At 43.0% G+C, this 19409-nt stretch overlaps 1 protein-coding gene across 1 annotated transcript in view; it reads left to right on the forward strand.

Moving 5' to 3' along the window:
• The window catches only part of LOC124804830 (modular serine protease-like), a 269364-nt gene that overhangs the window by 70786 nt on the left and 179169 nt on the right, over positions 1–19409 (forward strand). Inside the window, exon 3 of the mRNA XM_047265176.1 lies at positions 16954–17073. Coding sequence (XP_047121132.1) covers positions 16954–17073 — 120 coding nt within the window. The remainder of the gene's footprint in view (positions 1–16953; positions 17074–19409) is intronic.

Below are 19409 nucleotides of genomic sequence, written 5' to 3' on the forward strand. Positions count from 1 at the left end.
AAGACAAGTTCGGCGAAGTGGACTCCCTGAGCAAGATGCGGTCGGGTTCATTACTGATAAAAACTGTTTCTGCTGCCCAATCTGTGGCCCTTCGTGCCTGTACCCATCTTGGCACAATTCCCGTGTCCATTACCCCTCCCCAGTCTCTAAATATGGTACAAGGTGTGATTTTTCACAGAGACCTCATCCTTCAAACTGATGAGGAACTTCGGGACAATCTCGGACGGCGGGGTGTTCACTTTGTTCGGCGTGTTCAGAAGGGTCCTAAAGATAATCGTATTGATACTGGTGCCTTTATCCTGGCCTTTGAAGGGGATACCCTTCCTGAGAAAGTTAAGATTATGGTCTATCGCTGTGATGTGAAGCCGTACATCCCACCTCCTATGCGGTGTTTTAAGTGCTTGCGTTTTGGCCACATGTCTTCTCGCTGTACCCAGGACCCTCTCTGTGGTGACTGTGGACGTCCACTCCATGAGGGGAGTCCCTGTGTTCCCCCTCCTGTATGTGTAAATTGTCATGGTAGTCATTCTCCACGTTCAGCAGATTGCCCAGTCTATAAGAAAGAAAAAAAGATACAGGAGTATAAGTCTCTTGATCGTTTAAGCTACACAGAGGCCCGTAAGAAATATGCACGATTGCACCCTGTGTCCATGACATCTAGTTACGCCTTGGTTACATCTTCATCCCTTCCTCCCCCTTCCTTACCCCCGTCCCGGACCCCTCTCCTTCCCCCCTCCCCTGCGGCTCCCACACCTTCTCCTCTGGGCGCCGCTCCCCCTCCCCAGCCGGAGAAGTGTCCCACTCCTTCGGCGTCTGCCGGTCAAGGGCGCCTCTCCCGGGATGCCCCTTCCCGGCACCTTCCAGGTCAAAGGATGCTGCAGCGCGGCGACCGCGAGAGCCGCGGTCTCTCGGCCCTCAGGTCGCCCGGTCTCTTTCTGTTCCTGATCTTGCTGCAGCTGGCTCCATTATGCCACACAGCCCTCCTCGATCTCAGCCTGAAAAGAAGAAGAAACATAAGTCCCGGGACAAAGAGCCTCTGGTGTCACCGGAGGTCCCTTCCCCGGCTTCACAACCGGATTCTGACCTGTCGTTTATGGATGTCGCCCCCTCCTTGTCGGTGACAGGTGGGGACCCGGCGGTATGACTGGATTTAGCGTGTTCAGCCCTCATTTAAACCATCGTTCTGTGGTTCTCCAATGGAATTGTAATGGCTACTATCGTCACCTTCCGGAATTGAAATCCCTTCTTTCGTCCTACTCAGCAGCTTGTGTGGTTCTCCAGGAATCTCATTTTACTGATGCTCACTCACCGACCCTCCGTGGGTTCCGTGTTTTCTGTCGAAATCGGGTCGGACCCTTGCGGGCTTCTGGTGGCGTTGTACGTTGGTCCGTACAGACATTGCTAGCACGTGGATTCCTCTCCAAACTACATTGGAAGCAGTTGCTGTTAGGGTCCACTTAGACTCTGCAGTCACAGTATGCAATCTTTATCTCCCTCCTGACAGGACTCTTACACCTGCTGCCTTAACCACCCTTCTTCAGCAACTTCCTCCTCCCTTCCTCCTCCTTGGGGATTTTAATGCTCATCATCCTTTGTGGGGCAGTGCCTTTCCATCTAGACGAGGTCTTCTTATCGACCAATTTATTGCAGACCACGACCTGTGCCTTCTTAATGATGGCTCCCCTACTCATTTCAGTGCTGGTCATGGTACCTTTTCTGCCATTGATCTTTCTCTTTCTTCTCCCTCTCTCCTCCCTTCATTACACTGGTCGCCACATGACGACCTTTGTGATAGTGACCATTTCCCGTTGATTATCACGCTCCCTTCCCGCTCCCCGATGGACAGGTTACCTCGTTGGTCTTTCCACCGCGCCGATTGGCCTCTATATACTGCACAGGTCGAGTTTTCTCCCTCTTTGTCGGGTTGTATTGATGACGTCCTACGTGACGTGTCTGACGCGATTGTTCGCGCTGCTAACCTTGCTGTCCCGCGCTCATCTGGACAATTTCGTCGTCGGCAAGTCCCGTGGTGGAGTACGGCCATTGCCATTGCCATCCGTGATCGCCGTCGAGCTTTGCAACACTTTAAGAGGCACCCATCTGTAGCCAGCCTTTCTACCTTTAAGCGCCTTCGCGCTAAAGCCCGTTATTTAATCAAACAGAGCAAGCGGATATGTTGGGAACAATTCGTTTCTTCCCTTGGTTCCACTGTCCCTCTGTCACGGGTATGGGCTACACTTCGCTCTCTCCAAGGTTGCCATCGGCAGTCCACCCTCCCAGGCCTTCACCTCCCAGATGGCATTTGTACGGACCCATTAGTTCTCGCAGAACATCTTGCGACCCATTTTGCAGTGGCATCAGCGTCGGCCTCCTATCCAGCTGCTTTCCTTCATCAAAAACAGCAGGCTGAAGCTGTCACCTTATGTTTCACCACTTGTGAGTCAGAATCTTACAACGAACCTTTCACTGAATGGGAATTTCTTTCTGCTCTATCTGCTTCTCATGATACGGCTCCTGGCCCAGATTCCATTCATAACCAGCTGCTTCAACATCTCAGTGCTCCACAACGGCACCATCTTCTTCGGGTGTTTAACCGTATCTGGCTCCAGGGTGACTTCCCTTCTCAGTGGAGGGATAGCATTGTGGTTCCTGTCCTTAAGCCTGGTCAGAACCCCCTATCTGTTGACAGCTATCGGCCAATTAGTTTGACCAATGTTGTTTGTAAGTTACTTGAACGGATGGTAGCCCGTCAGCTCCATTGGGTCCTCGACTCTCGGGATCTCTTGTCGCCTTACCAGTGTAGCTTTCGAGAGGGACGGTCTTAAATCGATCATTCACTTCGCTTGGAATCCACAGTTCGGCAGGCTTTTTCCCAGCGCCGCCATTTGGTTGCAGTGTTTTTTGACCTTCGCAAGGCCTATGACACGGCCTGGCGCCATCACATCTTACTAACCCTTCATCAGTGGGGTCTTCGGGGCCCACTCCCGATTTTTATCCGCCAGTTCCTGATCCATCGGTCATTCAGAGTTCGAGTTGGTACTGCTTTTAGTTCTCCACGGACCCAGGAGACGGGCATCCCACAGGGTTCTGTCTTGAGTGTCCTTCTTTTCCTCATTGCTATCGATGGACTTGTGGCCTCTGTCGGTCCCTTGGTCGCCCCTGCCCTGTATGTGGATGATTTCTGCATTTGGGTTAGTTCCTCCTCGATGCCATCTGCAGAACGGCAGCTCCAGGTGGCTATACGGCGTGCCTCTGCATGGACCCTCTCCCACGGGTTTCAATTCTCTCCTTTAAAATCGCGGGTGGTCCACTTCTGTCGCCGTACTACGGTCCACCCTGATCCAGAGCTCTATCTCGCTGCACAAAGATTGCCTGTGGTTCTACAGTTTCGTTTCCTAGGTCTTCTTTTCGACAACAAGCTCACTTGGCTGCCCCATATCAGACTCCTGAAGGTAGGATGTTTCCGTAAACTCAATGTCCTTCGCTTCCTTGCCCACTCCTCCTGGGGTGCGGACCGTTCCCTCCTCCTCCGTCTTTATCGTGCTCTAGTTCTGTCACGTTTGGACTATGGTTGTCAAGTTTATGGTTCAGCTGCTCCTTCCACGCTGCACGTGCTGGATCCAGTCCACCATCGTGGTATCCGTTTGGCCACCGGTGCCTTCCCTACTAGCCCTGTTGATAGTCTCCTGGTTGAAGCTGGGATCCCCCCCCTTTCTGTTCGGCGGTCCCAGCTTCTGGTGTCTTATGCCCTTACTATCCGTTCTTCACCCGCTCATCCTTCCTATTCTATCCTATTCCCAGACCATGGGCGTCGCCCGCCTGACTCCCGCCCTCGGGCGGGTTTACCGGTTGGGCTGCGCCTTGCGTCTCTTACCCGTGATTTTCGGCTTCCTTCTTTGTCCTGTCTTCCTCGCTCCCTCCCCTCCACCCCTCCTTGGTTAGTTCCTCGGCCTCGAATTCGGATGGATCTCCGCCGCGGTCCGAAAGATTCCATCCCCCCGGTGGTGTTCCGTTCCTTTTTCCGCCAAATTTTATGGGAGTTTCGGGATGCTGTTGTTTTTTACACTGATGGTTCTAAATCTGCTGATCATGTTGGGTATGCCTTCACGTCCTTTGTTGGAACGGAAAATCATCTACTGCCACCCTCATGTGGGGTGTTTACTGCGGAATTGATGGCCATTTCCCGGGCCCTTACCTTTATTCAACAATCCCAACACAACCGCGTTTTGTTATGTACGGACTCGATGAGTGGCCTTCTTGCTATTGACCGGTGTTTTTCGCGCCATCCCTTGGTCTCTGCCATCCATGACCATCTCGCTGATCTTCACCGTGCTGCTTGTTCCATTGACTTCCTATGGGTCCCGGGCCATGTGGGTATCCCGGGTAATGAGCTCGCTGATCGTTTGGCTGGGGGAGCAGTTACTTACCCCCCGTTTTCTGTAACCCCTCCTGCAGCGGATTTACGGCTTCACATCAAATCCCACTTTGCACAGTCATGGGCCAATTCTTGGGAGGCTACTCCACTGTCTAATAAACTTCGTGCCATTAAGGTGAATACAGGCCCATGGCGTTCTTCCTTTAGCCTCTCCCGCAAGGACTCGACCACACTGTGTCGTCTCCGCATTGGCCATACCAGGCTGACCCATGGTTTCCTTTTGCGTGATGAGCCACCCCCGCTATGTGGTTGTGGAGCCTTCCAGTCAGTGGCCCACATTTTGGTTGAATGCCCCCTTCTTTTGGCTCTGCGTGCTAAGTACAGACTCCCCCACACTTTACCTTTGATGTTGGCTGACGATTCCCGGATGGTCTCTCTGGTTCTAGGTTTCCTCCGGGAGAGTGGTTTTTATTCTCAGTTTTAAAGTTTTTAATCTCCCTCTGGTGTTGGGGCAGGGCGGTGAGTGTTTGGGTGTCTCCCACTGTAGGCAGTGTTCAGAGATTCCCGATTCACCTCCCTGACCGGAATCCTCTTTTCTTTCCCTTTTACTCTGTTTTCACCCCTTCTTTTTAAGGCTTGGTTAGTTTTTCTATTCCCATACGTACTTTCTGCATTATAGCAGTTGTACCTTTTAAGTCACAGGTGGTCTTGCCTATGCTGTTTCAGCATAGTGTTGGGTTCGTTCTCTTGCCAACTTCCCTCATTTGTTTTTACTAATGACAACGTGACTGCCCTTTTACGTTTCCCCTTTATCCGTTTTATTTTTCTGACTCTACTGAGATGTCCCGTTAGCAGAATGGAGTCTATTTGAAACAAGGGACTGATGACCTTGCTGTTTGGTCCCTTTAACCTCAAACAACCAACCAACCATCATGACACATATCTGGGAGGAAGTAAAATGTTATTGGACTCTTCGTGGAAAGTACTCTCTCCAAATTTCAGTAGTAAGCATCTCTATGATGCAAGCTGCCTCTCTTGTAGCATCTGGCACTAGAATCTTTTGAGCATCTCTATAGTGCTCTCATACAGGCTAAACAATCCTGTGGTGAAGCACACTGCTCTTCATTGAATCTCCTCTATCTCATCTGTCAGTCCTACTTGGCAAGGGTCCCAAACTGATGCAGAATACTCAAGAACTGGGTGAACAATCACTTTATAAGCTGCTTCTTTAGTGGCTGAATTACATTTCCTTTAGATTCTTCTTATGAATCTGTCTGGCATCTGCTTTTCTACTATTTGTTTTCTGTGCTGTGTCCTGACATTAAGTGTACCCACCAATATATATATTTTCTGCTGAAGCTACTATAGCGGATGTGGCTTACCTGGATATGTTCCAAGAACAGCTCTTTGTCCAATTTGAAGGTGAACCTAAAACCTGTATTTGTTTAATTGGATGGATAAAAAAAATCTACTCACCAAGTGGGGGCAGAACACACACATAAAAGATGGTTATAACTGCAAGCTTTCAGAGGCAGTGGCGCCTTCTTCAGTCTGAAAGGTTGAAGGGGAAGGAAGAGGGGCGAAGGAAAAGGACGAAAGAGCTCTAGGAAAAGGGGTAGATTTTGGGAAAGTTACCCTGAACCGCAGGTCGGGAGACTTACAGTATGGGACAAGAAGGAAAAACTGATTGTTGTGGACTGCATCAGATGAGATTTGAAAACATGAGAGCTTAAAGGTGGAATACAGGGTAAAAGGCAGACAGAGATTACTGCATAAACATCATGCATGAGTTAATAGGAGTGAAAAGCTAAGTGCATTGCATGTAACAGAGGTGGGAGGTGGGTGGTGAAAAATAGATGGGTAATACAATGAAAGATGTAGAAAAGTAAAATGGAGTGAAGCAAAGAGTAGTTACAGTGAAAAAACGCTGAGATGGAAGAAATTAATGTAAATTAAGGCCAGATGGGTGGCGAGAACCAAGGACATGTTGTAGTGCTAATTTTTACCTTCGGAGTTCTGAGAAATGGTGTCTGGGGGAAGATGGCACATGTGGTGAAACAGGGGCCAAGGCCACGATTGTCATGTTGTAGAGCATCCTCTGCAACTGGATATTGCGAGTTGCCAGTATACACCCTCTGCCTCTGCTCATTCATCCTAATTGATAATTTGGTGGTAGTCATGCCGATGCAGAAGGCCAAACAGTGTTTACATAGCCACTGGTAAATGACATGTACGGGCTACAGAAAGCTGTTCTAGGTGTGGTGGGCAAAATTTCAGACAGAATGGATCTCATTTCAGGACATGATTTTAGGAAGTCGTGGGCCTGTCAAAGTAGCTGATTAACACATTTCTAATGAGGATAATACTGAGTTACCAATGGTGTGTTTCGAAGTTGTTTTCTAGCGGGATTAGCAGTACCAGGATTCGATGTGAAATTTCACATTGTCATATTCCGAATCCCACACCACTTTCTTTGATGTTGATTTCATCCTCACTGAAGGCCAGCTACACACTTCCATCCACATTAATCCTACCAACAAATTACAGTCCTTACATTTTGACAGTTGCCATCCTTTTCATGTCAAACATTCCCTCCTGTACAGCCTAGACATCTGAGGCGAACATATTTGTTGGGATTCAGACTCTTTACAGCAACAAATCACTATTCTCACTCAGCCTTCATTGCACTTAATTACCCCACCAGCATAGTTAAAAAGCAGATTTCCTGGGCCATCACTTTGAATCCTGGTAGTGCTGATCCCTCGAAAAAACAGCTTTGGAGCACACCATTGGTGACAGTATTATTGTCATCTGGAATGTGTTAATCAGCTATTTTGACAGGCCCATGATTTCCTAAAATCATACCCTGAAATAAGATCAGTTCTGTTTGAAATTTGCCCACTGCACCTAGAATAGGTTTCCGTTGCCCTCCCAATCCCTGCAATATTATTGTCAGACCTTATGCTCCTTCTGCATCCATCTTCCTACCCTATGGTTCCTACCTCTGTGACCATCCCTGCTGTAAGACTTACCCTATGCACCCTCCTACCGCCACCTATAATAGCCCTGTAACTGGCAAAACATATACTATCAAAGGGAGAGCCACCTGCAAAATGACACCTCATATACCAGCCATTATGTAAACACTGTTCGGCCTTCTACATCAGCATGACTACCACCCAATTATCAATTAGGATGAATGGGCAGAGGCAGTGGGTGTATATTAGTAACTTGCAATAACTTGGTGCAGAGCATGCTCTACAACATGATGATGTTCGTGACCTTGGTGCCTGTTTCACCAAACATGCCATTTGGATTCTTTCCCCAGACACCAGTTTCACAGAACTCTGTAGGTGAAAACTAGCACTACAACATGTCCTAGATTCTCGCAACACACCTGGCCTTAATTTATGTTAATTTCTTCTGTCTCAGCATTTATTCACTGTAACTACTCTTTGCTTCACTCCATTTTAGTTTTCTGCATTTTTCATTGTCTTATGCATCTATTTTTCACCACTACCCTACCACCTCTGTCATGTACAATGCACGTAGCTTTCCATTCTTATTAACTCATGTATGATTTTTATGTAGTAATCTCTGTCTGCATATTACCCTGTCTTCCACCTTTAAGCTCTCAGGTTTCAAAATCTCGTCCGATGCAGTTCCCAATAATCACTCTTTCCCCTCTTATCCTGTGCAGTAAGTCTCCTCTGACCTGCGGTTCTGGGTGACTTTCCCAAAATCTACACATTTTCCTACACCTCTCCAGTGATTTTCCTTCACCCCTCTTCCTTCCCCTTCAACCATTCTGTCTGGAGAAGGAGCCAGTGGCTCTGAAAGCTTGCCAGTTACAACAGTGTTATATGTGTGTGTTCTGCCACCACTTAGTGAGTAGACTTTCTTAATCTATCCAATTAAAAAATTTGTCGGTAATTAATTGTTTTCATTGTTATGAAATTTGTCTTAGGCATTTCTTTTTACAAAAGTGATCGAAAGTTAAAGTCCCAGGGCACTGGATTGCTCATGGTTTTTCCTTGGTCTCCATGTTCACCTGACTTCATACCATGTGACTTTTTTTCCTTTGGGACTTTATGAAAGACTGTGTCTACGTTCCATCAACATCAAATGATTTGCCAGGGTTGGGACACAGAACTGGTGAGGCTAATGTTTGATTAATCTCAACCTGAATGAAATTTTCACTCTGCAGCGGAGTGTGCACTGTTATGAAACTTCCTGGCAGATTAAAACTGTGTGCCGGGTTGAGACTCAAATTCGGGACCTTTGCCTTTTGCAGACAAGTGCTCTAGCAACTGAACTACCCAACCTTGGGTAGCTAAGTTGATAGAGCTCTTGTCTGTGACAGGCAAAGGTCCTGAGTTTGAGTCTCAATGTGGCACAAAGTCTTAATTTGCCAGGAAGTTTCAATCTGAACATGTTAACCAAAGTGTGGGAATAATTTGATTTTAGGATGGAGGTGTGCATTGTAACTAAAGGTGCACATATTGAACATTTGTAAGAAAAAGTAAGTTAATTTATGATCAGTTTTATGTATAATGTATTGTAAATAGGCTAAGTTAAACTGTTACAATATATCATTGAAACTGGGACAATCTTTTAGGGAAACACTGTGTTTGGTCTGCATCCCACAGAACTTCACAGTGAACCTGTGTGCAGTTTAGACATTGTACTCACAATAATTATACTGTCCAGCATACTTCACATTCAGAGGATGTTTCCAGTAGCAATGGCATTTCACATCAGCCACTGTGATGCACCTGTTACCTGTACCACACCACAGCAGAACTGTCTGCAGGAAGCCCAGAACATATACACTTTTCTGACAATGTGCCACTAGTGTTGCCCAATGAGCTTAGCATGGGATGACATATCTAGAATACTTTTTGAAGTTCTTTCATATATGGTAAAGCAATATTTGTAAATAGAAATTAAAATGCCCATTTTTTTATGTATTGGTTTTGACCGAGGTATCTAGAGATTATTTAGAGTGATAAAGTTTACTGCTATTTTGTAGTATTTTTATGAACCAGACAATCAAGGAATGCATAATAAAAAGTTATAAAATGCACTGATATTGAAAATGCCATGTGCAACACACACACACACACACACACACACACACACACACACACACACACACCTGCCTCTGCATGGTTGTGAGGTTCTGGCCACCAACTACAGTGGACAATCATTGATGCTTGAGTAGCATGCATGGTTATGATGGATGAGATGAAAAAGGAGAGGGGAAGCAGGAGGGAGAGTTGGGGAAGATTAGCCAACAGCTGGGGGGGACGAGCAGTAAGCTCATGGTATAGGAATTAGCAGCAGCGAGCTCGCTGTGAGCAGAGACAGGGGAATTGTTTGTAATGTCAAATGTGCAATGATGCAGAAGTGTAAATTTGGAGGAGAAGGTTGAACAGAGGAAGAGAGACGTGTCAAAAGAGGGTATGAGCACAAGATTAGTGATGTGGGGGAGGAAGAGGGCTAGCAGAGATTGATTCAGAGTGGTTGATACAAGGCGTAAGAACCTGGATGGCAAGAGTTGTGAAGCAGCTATTTGATTTAGAGCATGCTCTGCTCTGCAACCTGTCTGGGGTGTGAACTCTGCTCTTCACCACAGTTTTACAACTTGCCATACATTTGGATGGGCACCTGGTTGATAGGCTTGGCCATGTGAAATTTGGAGTAGATATCACAACCAAGCCGGTATGTGTGTATGTGGTATATCAGTACCACCCAAATAACAAAGAGCTGAGAATAGTTGTGGCAAAGGGGTGGACTACGATATTCCATGGATTGGGTGGACAGCAGGATATCATTCTGGGAGGGGTAGGAAGAATTGTGGTTTCAGAATGACAATAAGTAATCAAGCCTCTGATGAAGGATGTAGTGAAGTTGTTCCAGTTCAAGATGATATTTGGTACTTTACGGACCGAGGGGGGAGGGTGCTCCTTTGCAACTTGTTCACAGAGATAGTCGGGATACTCAAAGGATTAGAAGTTTATGTGGATGTGACTTAAGTAATCTGTTTTGTTGCTGTATAGTAGCTGGCACTGCGCAGGTATGTATTTATTCCAGTCTTCTATTAGTCAGTCTCTCTGTCCACTCCTTCACCCTGTCTCTTTGCTCATTGGCATTTCCTACCTCTGTCCACCTGATCTCCCCCCCTCTGTCTATCTGACCTCCCCCCCATCGGTCCGTCTGACCTCCCCCCCCATCGGTCCGTCTGACCTCCCCCCCCCCCTCGGTCCGTCTGGCCTCCCCCCCCCTCGGCCCGTCTGGCCTCCCCCCCCTCGGCCCGTCTGGCCTCCCACCCCTCGGCCCATCTGGCCTCCCACCCCTCGGCCCGTCTGGCCTCCCCCCCCCCCTCGGCCCGTCTGGCCTCCCCCCCCTCGGCCCGTCTGGCCTCCCCCCCCCCTCGGCCCGTCTGGCCTCCCCCCCTCCCCCTCGGCCCGTCTGGCCTCTACCCCCCCCGGTCTGTCTGGCCTCCCCCCCTCGGTCCGTCTGACCCCCCCCCCCTCGGTCCGTCTGACCTCCCCCCCCCCCCACCTCTGTCCGTCTGACCTCCCCCCCCCCCCCCTCCCTCTATCCGTCCTTACATACATACATGCATACAAGTACTTCTACTTCTGTAATAGGTATGGATGTCCATAATTTTCAATGAGATCTAGTAGCTTCCCTGCCAAGTACGCCCTCTTTACTACAAATTGTGTACATATGAGATTATGCAGGGTATATTAAAAGAACTCATGTTTCCATAAAGACTATATGCTGACTGAAATAATGAGCTTGGTGAAACACCACCATTTTAAAAGTTTAAGTAAAAGTATACAGGTAGAAAAGGGGTAAACAAAATAGCACTGCCCTCTAATCTTAGTTTATATGGAGGTTAAAAATCTTAACAATAAGATACATTTAACAAAGTTACTGTACTAAGGGAATACGTTTGAGGTATAATTGATCACACTTAAAGCTGTGAATGTTACCTGACTATATAACAGCACATGAGGCCATGTGAATGGAGTATTACAGTAGCTGGCAGGATAATATTTATACAGGTCAAAGGCCACCAAGGATATGTGCTGTTCATTCATAGATTCTACCTTGAGAGGGAAACACACAGTTACATTAAATGCCTGCAGTAAAATCAATTGTGGAAGCAGAATGAGCAGAAATTTTAGTGACATCTATGTACTGGGAGGATGGACTCACCATATTGTGTAGTGTGGGAACAAGAACACATCAATCACACTACACTCTTTGCCAGTGATGGTAACATGCAATAGACACCCTACTGAGTTAGTTGCTGACCTTGGATACAAGGCACCTTACAGCATCTCAATGATTCTGTCAGTGTCAGTGTCAATGTCGAATCTGTCAGGGGTGTGTGTGGGTGGTCATGAAATAAATACCACATAAAAAGTAAGGAAATTAGAAATAAGAGATAAATAAGAACAAAAAAGTCCTGGCATTAAATCAATAAAGTGACGGTATGCAAAGTCTAACGAAACAGGCAGCGTTGAAGGTTGTCCTTAAAGTGCTTGTGTGAGTGATGCAACTGTTGATCATGTTTGGCAATCATTTCAATGGGGGTTCATCTAAATCAACTCGTCAAGCATTACGTGAACTTCGAATACTGCAAGCAAGTGTGCTGAAGATTCTTCATGAAAGGCTTAGGTTTAGTGTTTACAAAGTGCAAATCATGCAGGCCTTGCAAGCAAATGATTTGCTGACACATGCTGAATTTGCAACTGAGATTCTCAACAGGATTTTTGTTGCAACAATTACTTAAATTGTATATGCTTTACTGATAAATCCACCTTTCATGTCAGTGGAATGGTAAATAGACATAATGTCCATATATTGGGTTCAGAGTCTCCACATGCAAGAAAGTGAAAAGGTAAATGTTTGTTGAGCCCTCATGCATAACAAGGTTTTTGGACCATTTTTCTTCACAGAAAAATCCATTACTGCTAACATTTACTTAGACGTTTTGCAACAGTTCATTGCCCCACAGTTAGAAGAATATCAGCCATGGATAATTTTCCAGCAAGATGGGGCACCCACCCACTGGACTTTGAAAGTGTGTAATTTCCTGAATGAAACATTTCTGAATCAGTGGATTAGAAGGAACGGTCCAACACCCTGGCCACCCCGCTCTCTAGACATTAAGCCCCTTGACTTTTTTTTCTGGGGCTATATCAAGGACAGATTCTTCATCACACCACTTGCTGATATCGACAAACTGAAGGCTAGGATACAAGCTGCTGTGGGTACTGTGACAGAACACAAGTTATGAAACACCTGGCGGGAACTGGAATACTGCCTCAACATTCTCCGAGCTACCAAGGGAGGGGGAGAAAAAAAAAAAAAAAAAAACCCCAACTAGTAACACTAACCTATGTAATTGCATCAAATGTAAATTATTACGTCAAAAGGTTATTCTGTAATAAATTGTTATTATCAGGGCAAGACTTTGTGCTAACCCTGTATTTCAATGGAATTCTGCAGGTACATAAATGTTTTTTTCATTTTTCACTGAAAGAGGTGACTATTGGAGATAAGGGTTGCTACAAATAGCTGCAACTCCTGACAAAGGTCCTGATATGTACCCTTAAGGCATGTTACGTTGCCCTGCTGCATTGTAATGAAAGCTGAAAGATTTATCTTATTGTCAATGTCCACTTTCCAGGCCAATGTAATTTGAAAGCACAGAAAGGAGGATATCCTGCAGTCCTATGCTCACTGAAAAACGCAATCCTCACAGTTTACTTTAGCTCACAGGAGAATATGCACTGATGTGGTACAGCTTTTATTTGAACAGTAGTGGGGCACAGAAATGAAAGTACACAAGCTATGTGTAGATAGTAATTCAGTGATGCCAAGAAAGCCACTGAGAAACAATAAGCAGAAACGGGCAGTGCATCTGACATGCTGTAGAAACAGTCACATCAAATGCGTACAGAGTTCATACAAGTTAACGAATAAATGGAGACCTGAAATGTAGCAAAAGTTTTCTTCTGTACTAAAATAAAACTTTAAAACTGTTGTTTTTGCATTAAAATATTTACCAAAAACTGGTTGCAGGTGATGTAAGGAGTGTAACAGCATATAATAAGACTATTAAAAAAAAAAAAAAAAAAAAAAAAAACCCTTGTTCTGTCTGAACACAGTGAAGTATGAAACTAGACGAATTTTTGTAGTGTTTCCACAGGTAACTTGAGTGTAGCTTGGGGCAACATATAGGTTTTATTTGATAAAATTTGGATCATGGAAAAAAGTATCTTCATTTAAAATTTTAGGGTCTACTCAGCTTAGTAGTTTGGATGTGATACAATCCTCATGGTGTCCATAGATGGTGCTGTTAGTTTCATGGTATACCAAAGAATGAATAGTTTACACTGTTAGTATTTGTTACTTCAATGACAGAAGTATTTTCAGAAGTTTGTCAGTGACTGAAGTAAGCAAACTCATATGTTTACAAATGCAAACTAACACTGAAGTGACTTGGTTTAGATATACAAATTTACTGATTTTGCTTTGTGTATTGAAAGTGTAATGAAATTGCTTTGCCTCTTTTGACAGGTTTTATTTATATTTGAGCTGTTGGCTAGAAAAAATGAATTTGCTTTGTGATTTGGGTACCTAATTATTACATTTTGATTTGGTTTTGTTTATGAATAAAAATGCCTAGAAAATGGTAACTTCTTTTTGATACATTAGACCAGCTAAGAAACTGCAGGATTTCAAGAATACAAAAAGATCATCAAGTGAGACTTACAGCAGCTCAAGAACATAATGCTTTAACTTGCTCTTTGGAAACTCCTCCTGAAAGTGAGGCAAAATGTGACTCTGAAAAATAATTATCTTACTCCTGACTACATATTACAAAGAAGTAGTAAGTTGTCTGGCCATAGATACTTAATGCTGCCCATGCAAAGCCGGGTGGGCCGCTAAATCTTTATTCAGTAAAGGATATCATTTTCATAATTTAAAATGCTCTCGCTGTTACTAGATGATCATGTTAAATGCAAATTGTTTGTTGGAAAAAAATTCTTAGTACTAGTGAGTTACTCAGATAGATGATATGCAATTAATGATTGTGTGGTAAATAAAATAATAAAAAATAGTTACAGCTGTGTAAAAAATGTGTTCCTGAGACTGTAGTTAGATATTTATCACTGCTGTGTCAGATTTCTTTACATACAAGGACTTCTACCACTGAAATTGTACAACAAATAAAGTTTTATAATATTCCCTTTCAAACAGTAGTGCCTAACAATGTTATTTTGTAATTTTTAGCAGCTGCTCTGGAATGAACTATCTTCCTAGAAAACTCAACAGTACAGCATGTCCAGCAAAGGAGTCCTTGATTTCAAAATTAAATATCTTGAAAACTAAGATCAATAGATGAGCACAAGAACAGGTATGTTTATTGTGAAAGCTATAAGAATTTTATACAGAAGTTTCAAAATAGTTTTGAAAGGCTACCAACAGAGGGTGCTGTTTGCTATGCAGTTCATACAATATCAGCATGTATAATTAAACTCATATTCTCCAAGCAGCCTTTGCATCACATCACAATCTTTTCTGATGTCCACCACTCAAAGTACAGAGGTGGTGCAAATGAACAATAAAATTTTCCATCACATCATGTAGTCTCTTGATGGAAACAGACTCAGATGCACACAGACTGCCAATTCAAGCTCGGGCACCAGGGTGGGGTGATTCCGGTAGACAGTGTCTATAAATGTGTTCCACAAAAAGAGTCATAAGCAATCAGATCAGGTGAATATGGAGACCAATCCATGCCTGCACCAGTAAAGTTGCAATAATACAATGCAATGATTCTGTTCCTGAAGTATTCATCAAGAAAGTGAAACCTGTGTTTTATGCAGTGTGGTGACTGGTTGATTCTCAAATGGTGTGGTGACAAACTGTTCCCTAATTAGAATGTAATGTTAACTAGTGATAGTTTTTCACATGAAATAAGGGCCAGCAATGCCTCTGCTGCATACTATAGGCCAAACAGTAACTCTGGGAGCATACAGTGGCTTTGCTTCACACAACTGGGGACATTTGGAACCCCAAAATTGCTAGTTTTGTTTATTCATGACTCTATTCTGATGGAAGTGTCATCTGAGACAGATGCCACTAACATCAATCCCTCATTATCAGTATTTGTGAGAATCTGATTCACATAGTCAGCCCTCTGTCACACAGCTCATACTGATACAAGCTGGTAGCTTTGTATTTTGAATGGAAATGTGTGAGGGCTGTGTCCCAGTATTTTCTGTATGCTGGAATGCTTCAAACCAGTTTGTGCTTCAATTCTTCAGACAGATTTCCTTGTATAATACACTCTTTGTGGGACATCCACAACTATTGTTAAATTTTTAATGAGGAATAAATCCTCTCCAGCTGTACTTGACTACTCATTTATTTGGATAAAATCATACACATAACTTGGGTTTCAGGATGTAAATCCCATCTGCAGTCACTTGAAAAAGAGATTTACATCCCAAAACCCAGATTGTGTGTAACCATTTTATCCAAACAGAAGACTTGTCAATTACAACTTGACCAGATTTATTCGCTATGGAAAAAAAGGATTTCTGTGTATTTTGCTGAATAATTTGAGGAACAATGATTACATTTTCAGGAGTAACTACAGTTTGCCTAGGGCCAGCAGTCCATGCTGAATCATCAACCAACACTGCCTGTCCATTGGAATTTGGTGAAGAACTTACTGATGGTTTTCACTTCAGGTCCTTCTGGAACTTTAAATGACGTTTGAAAACTGTACCTTGTTGTATTATAACTGGTGGTGTTCCAGTACCAGAAAAACATGTTGTTCTATGGAATACATAATTTCACCTTTTCTGTCAGTATGCTGACCACCTTACATGTTGCAATGGTAGAAGCAACCACTCTGAGCTTCAGCATACGATTTGTGGGGAGTACATATCGTGATTACTGTGACATCTGTTAGCAGCTTTTTTTAACTATTTTGAAACTTCCATATAAAATGATTACAGCTTTTTACGATAAACATACCATTTGTTGCATCTATCAGTCATAGTTTTTGAGATATTTAATTTTGAAATCCAGGGCTCCTTCACTGGATGCCTTTTATGTACAGTATTTTAATTATTTATTTGCATTTCCTGAGGATCACAATTGTAATCTTTGACTATAGTGCGTGGCTAGGCAGGCCTATGGGTACATTTGCTTTGTGAAAAATATCACAATGTGATTACTATTTATGTGATAGTCTTATGCTGCTACTTTTTATGCACTGATTTAATAAAGTTCAAAATATATGTTAGAGACATTTCTCCTGCTCATATCATGTTTTTGGTTGTTGCTATTGTCACAAGAAATGTGTTCTTGTTAAGTAGTGAACTTATTTTGTTCTTTTTGTTTCTTATAACAACAAATGATGATAATAAAAAAAGTTATGTAACTTCTGAAGCAAATTCTTGTGAGTAATGCATATTTCGATTACATTAGTCTACTGGTAAATATACTGTTCATTAATAAGTATTGCATTTTTTCAGAAAGAGCAAATTTCAGTGTAAAGATGAAGCCTGCATAAATAATGAATCTGTCTGTGATGGTGTTAGAGACTGTGCCGATGGCTCTGATGAAGACCAAGATTCGTGCTTCAAGGTGTTAGTGTAAGCATCATTTATTATAATTATTCCATCAATTTTCTTTGGTGATTAGTAACTTTTTTCAATACAAGCACATGCTTGAAAAATACATACTGTAAGATATATTGTATTAACATTACATATAATTTTTCTCATGAAAATAGAATGCAAATGGTTAGATATAATTTCAAAATGTGTTCATAATATGAAACAGAAATAAGAAATCACAGTACAATCTGCAAGTAAACTAAAGAGACAAGCAGGCGAGTTCCCACTCTCTCTACACAACTAAATCACGAGGAGCTCCTATATGCCATTTTCCAATGTTATAGTGGCCCTTCTTCAGTATGCCTTTTAAATGGGATTGTTCACTTTCCAGTAAATGTCTTAACAAGTTATGGAATACAGAAATTAGGAACTAATATAACTAAAGAAAAGAGCACACATCAACAGAATCCACATAAATCACCACACACTGCACTGCACTGAGAAACAGGACACTCACTCTTTATCATCCTGTATGGCATGAGAACACTCTTCACTCTTCACCCACCGCAAGTACTGGTTGTTTTTCATTTTACCAACAGAATATAATCTTAAATTTCCACTACATTTGGGTAAAATCACAAGAAAGGAACCAACAGAGGCAGTGGGAGGTGAGTGAGGCTTGTGTTCATAAACTGTTTGTGTTTCATAGTAAAGGACAGGTAGATGTGCATACAGTGAATGGTACAGATGAATGTGGAGCTTCGAAAGCCTGATGGGTGTGCAGAGAGAACTTTTACAACAGGCATTGCCCTTGTTGGAAGAAAAAAAATATTGTTTTGGATAGAGACATATGAAAAACTGGATCATTCAAGGCACAGATAGCTAGCCGAGGATCTTGGCAGAGAATTATATATTCATTTAAATCTGAGTTGGTGATGAAATGTTAGTGAGAAGAGGACAATAAGCCCGTGTCAATTTGCCCATGGAAGGCACACTTGGAAGAGTATTGAAGCACAGACTGAAGAGGGACTGGTTGTCTGGGTTCTAGCTGCATATCACAGTGGAAAACACAGGCATATGGTGAGACTACAGCAATCATTTGTGCAATTTTGTACATAATGCATGTCTTGAGACTTGTGATCATATGTTCAACAGTTGCTATGAGCTGAAGTTAATGCTAAAAAGTATGTCATTTGTGTCATTTAGAAAAAAGCCACAAAATTCTCTAAAAATTGCAAATTATCAATCTCTGAGCTCCATCCTTTTTAATTGAGAAAGATTGCATAACTTAACTTGCACATAAAAGTATCATACATGTGACAGAAAAATGAACAGAACTGCAAGTGAGAACAAGCAGTTAATGCAAATAGAGCAGGATCTGCATTCTGTAGACACACAGAACTTTAGCTATTTGTGGTGTTCCACAAACTTCACATGCTGTATATTGTGCAAAAGATCTGAGTTTGTATGGTGTTCAAAGCCTTGCTGTATATGACTTGGGGTTAACCAGCTTACACTATTCCAGTGCTATTGGTTTTCTGTTAGACTAAACTCTGTGTAGATTTGAGCCATCAGCTTTGAGCAGATGGAATATCAAATGTTGCAGAGAAACAGGATATTTATTTCATTATTTTTATTGGAATGAGACCTAAACAGTAGTTTTGGGGATCCATTGAAGAACATGATCACATACATACCTAAGACACTGTGGGTATCAAGACATATAATAAAACATCACCAAATGCAAAAAGAAAAGTGTTAATAGAACAAATATGATCATTTGGAAGATGATATCATAATCATATGAGATTATATCATGTGTTATACTTATAACACAGAAAACACCATTTACTTTCACTATGTAATATTTTTATTGGCACAAGATAAATCAAAACACAAAGAAATAGTTTTCGACAATCACGGTAACCGTCATGATGAATGTCTCACACCAACTAGTCAACAACCAAAGTAAGTAAAACAAAGTACAAAAAAGCAAAGATATTAATATTTTCTGGCAGTTCTGCCACAGAGAACCCCCCCTCGAGGAGCGCAGAGCACATAGGAGGAGTGATGAGGAGTAAGTGATAAAGGGAAGGTAAACATTTAAGGCATGACGTAATCTTGAAGTCTGAGAGGTGGCCATATGGTGCGGCCAGCATGGGTGATAGCAATAGGGGTAGGAGGATTCGGGGAAGACGAAGGAGAAGTGGTGGTTACTCTTATAAATAAAACATTATTGGAGTCTATATAGGCTGAAATGTCATTTTGCGAAGTACCAGGAGCCACATTGAAGCACTGTAATAACTTAATGTCTTTCTGGTCAGATGGCACATAATTGTTTTGAATTTCAAATAAAAAAAGAAAAGTGTCCA

The sequence above is a fragment of the Schistocerca piceifrons genome, chromosome 7 (assembly GCF_021461385.2).
Source record: "Schistocerca piceifrons isolate TAMUIC-IGC-003096 chromosome 7, iqSchPice1.1, whole genome shotgun sequence".
Taxonomy (NCBI): Eukaryota; Metazoa; Arthropoda; class Insecta; order Orthoptera; family Acrididae; genus Schistocerca; species Schistocerca piceifrons.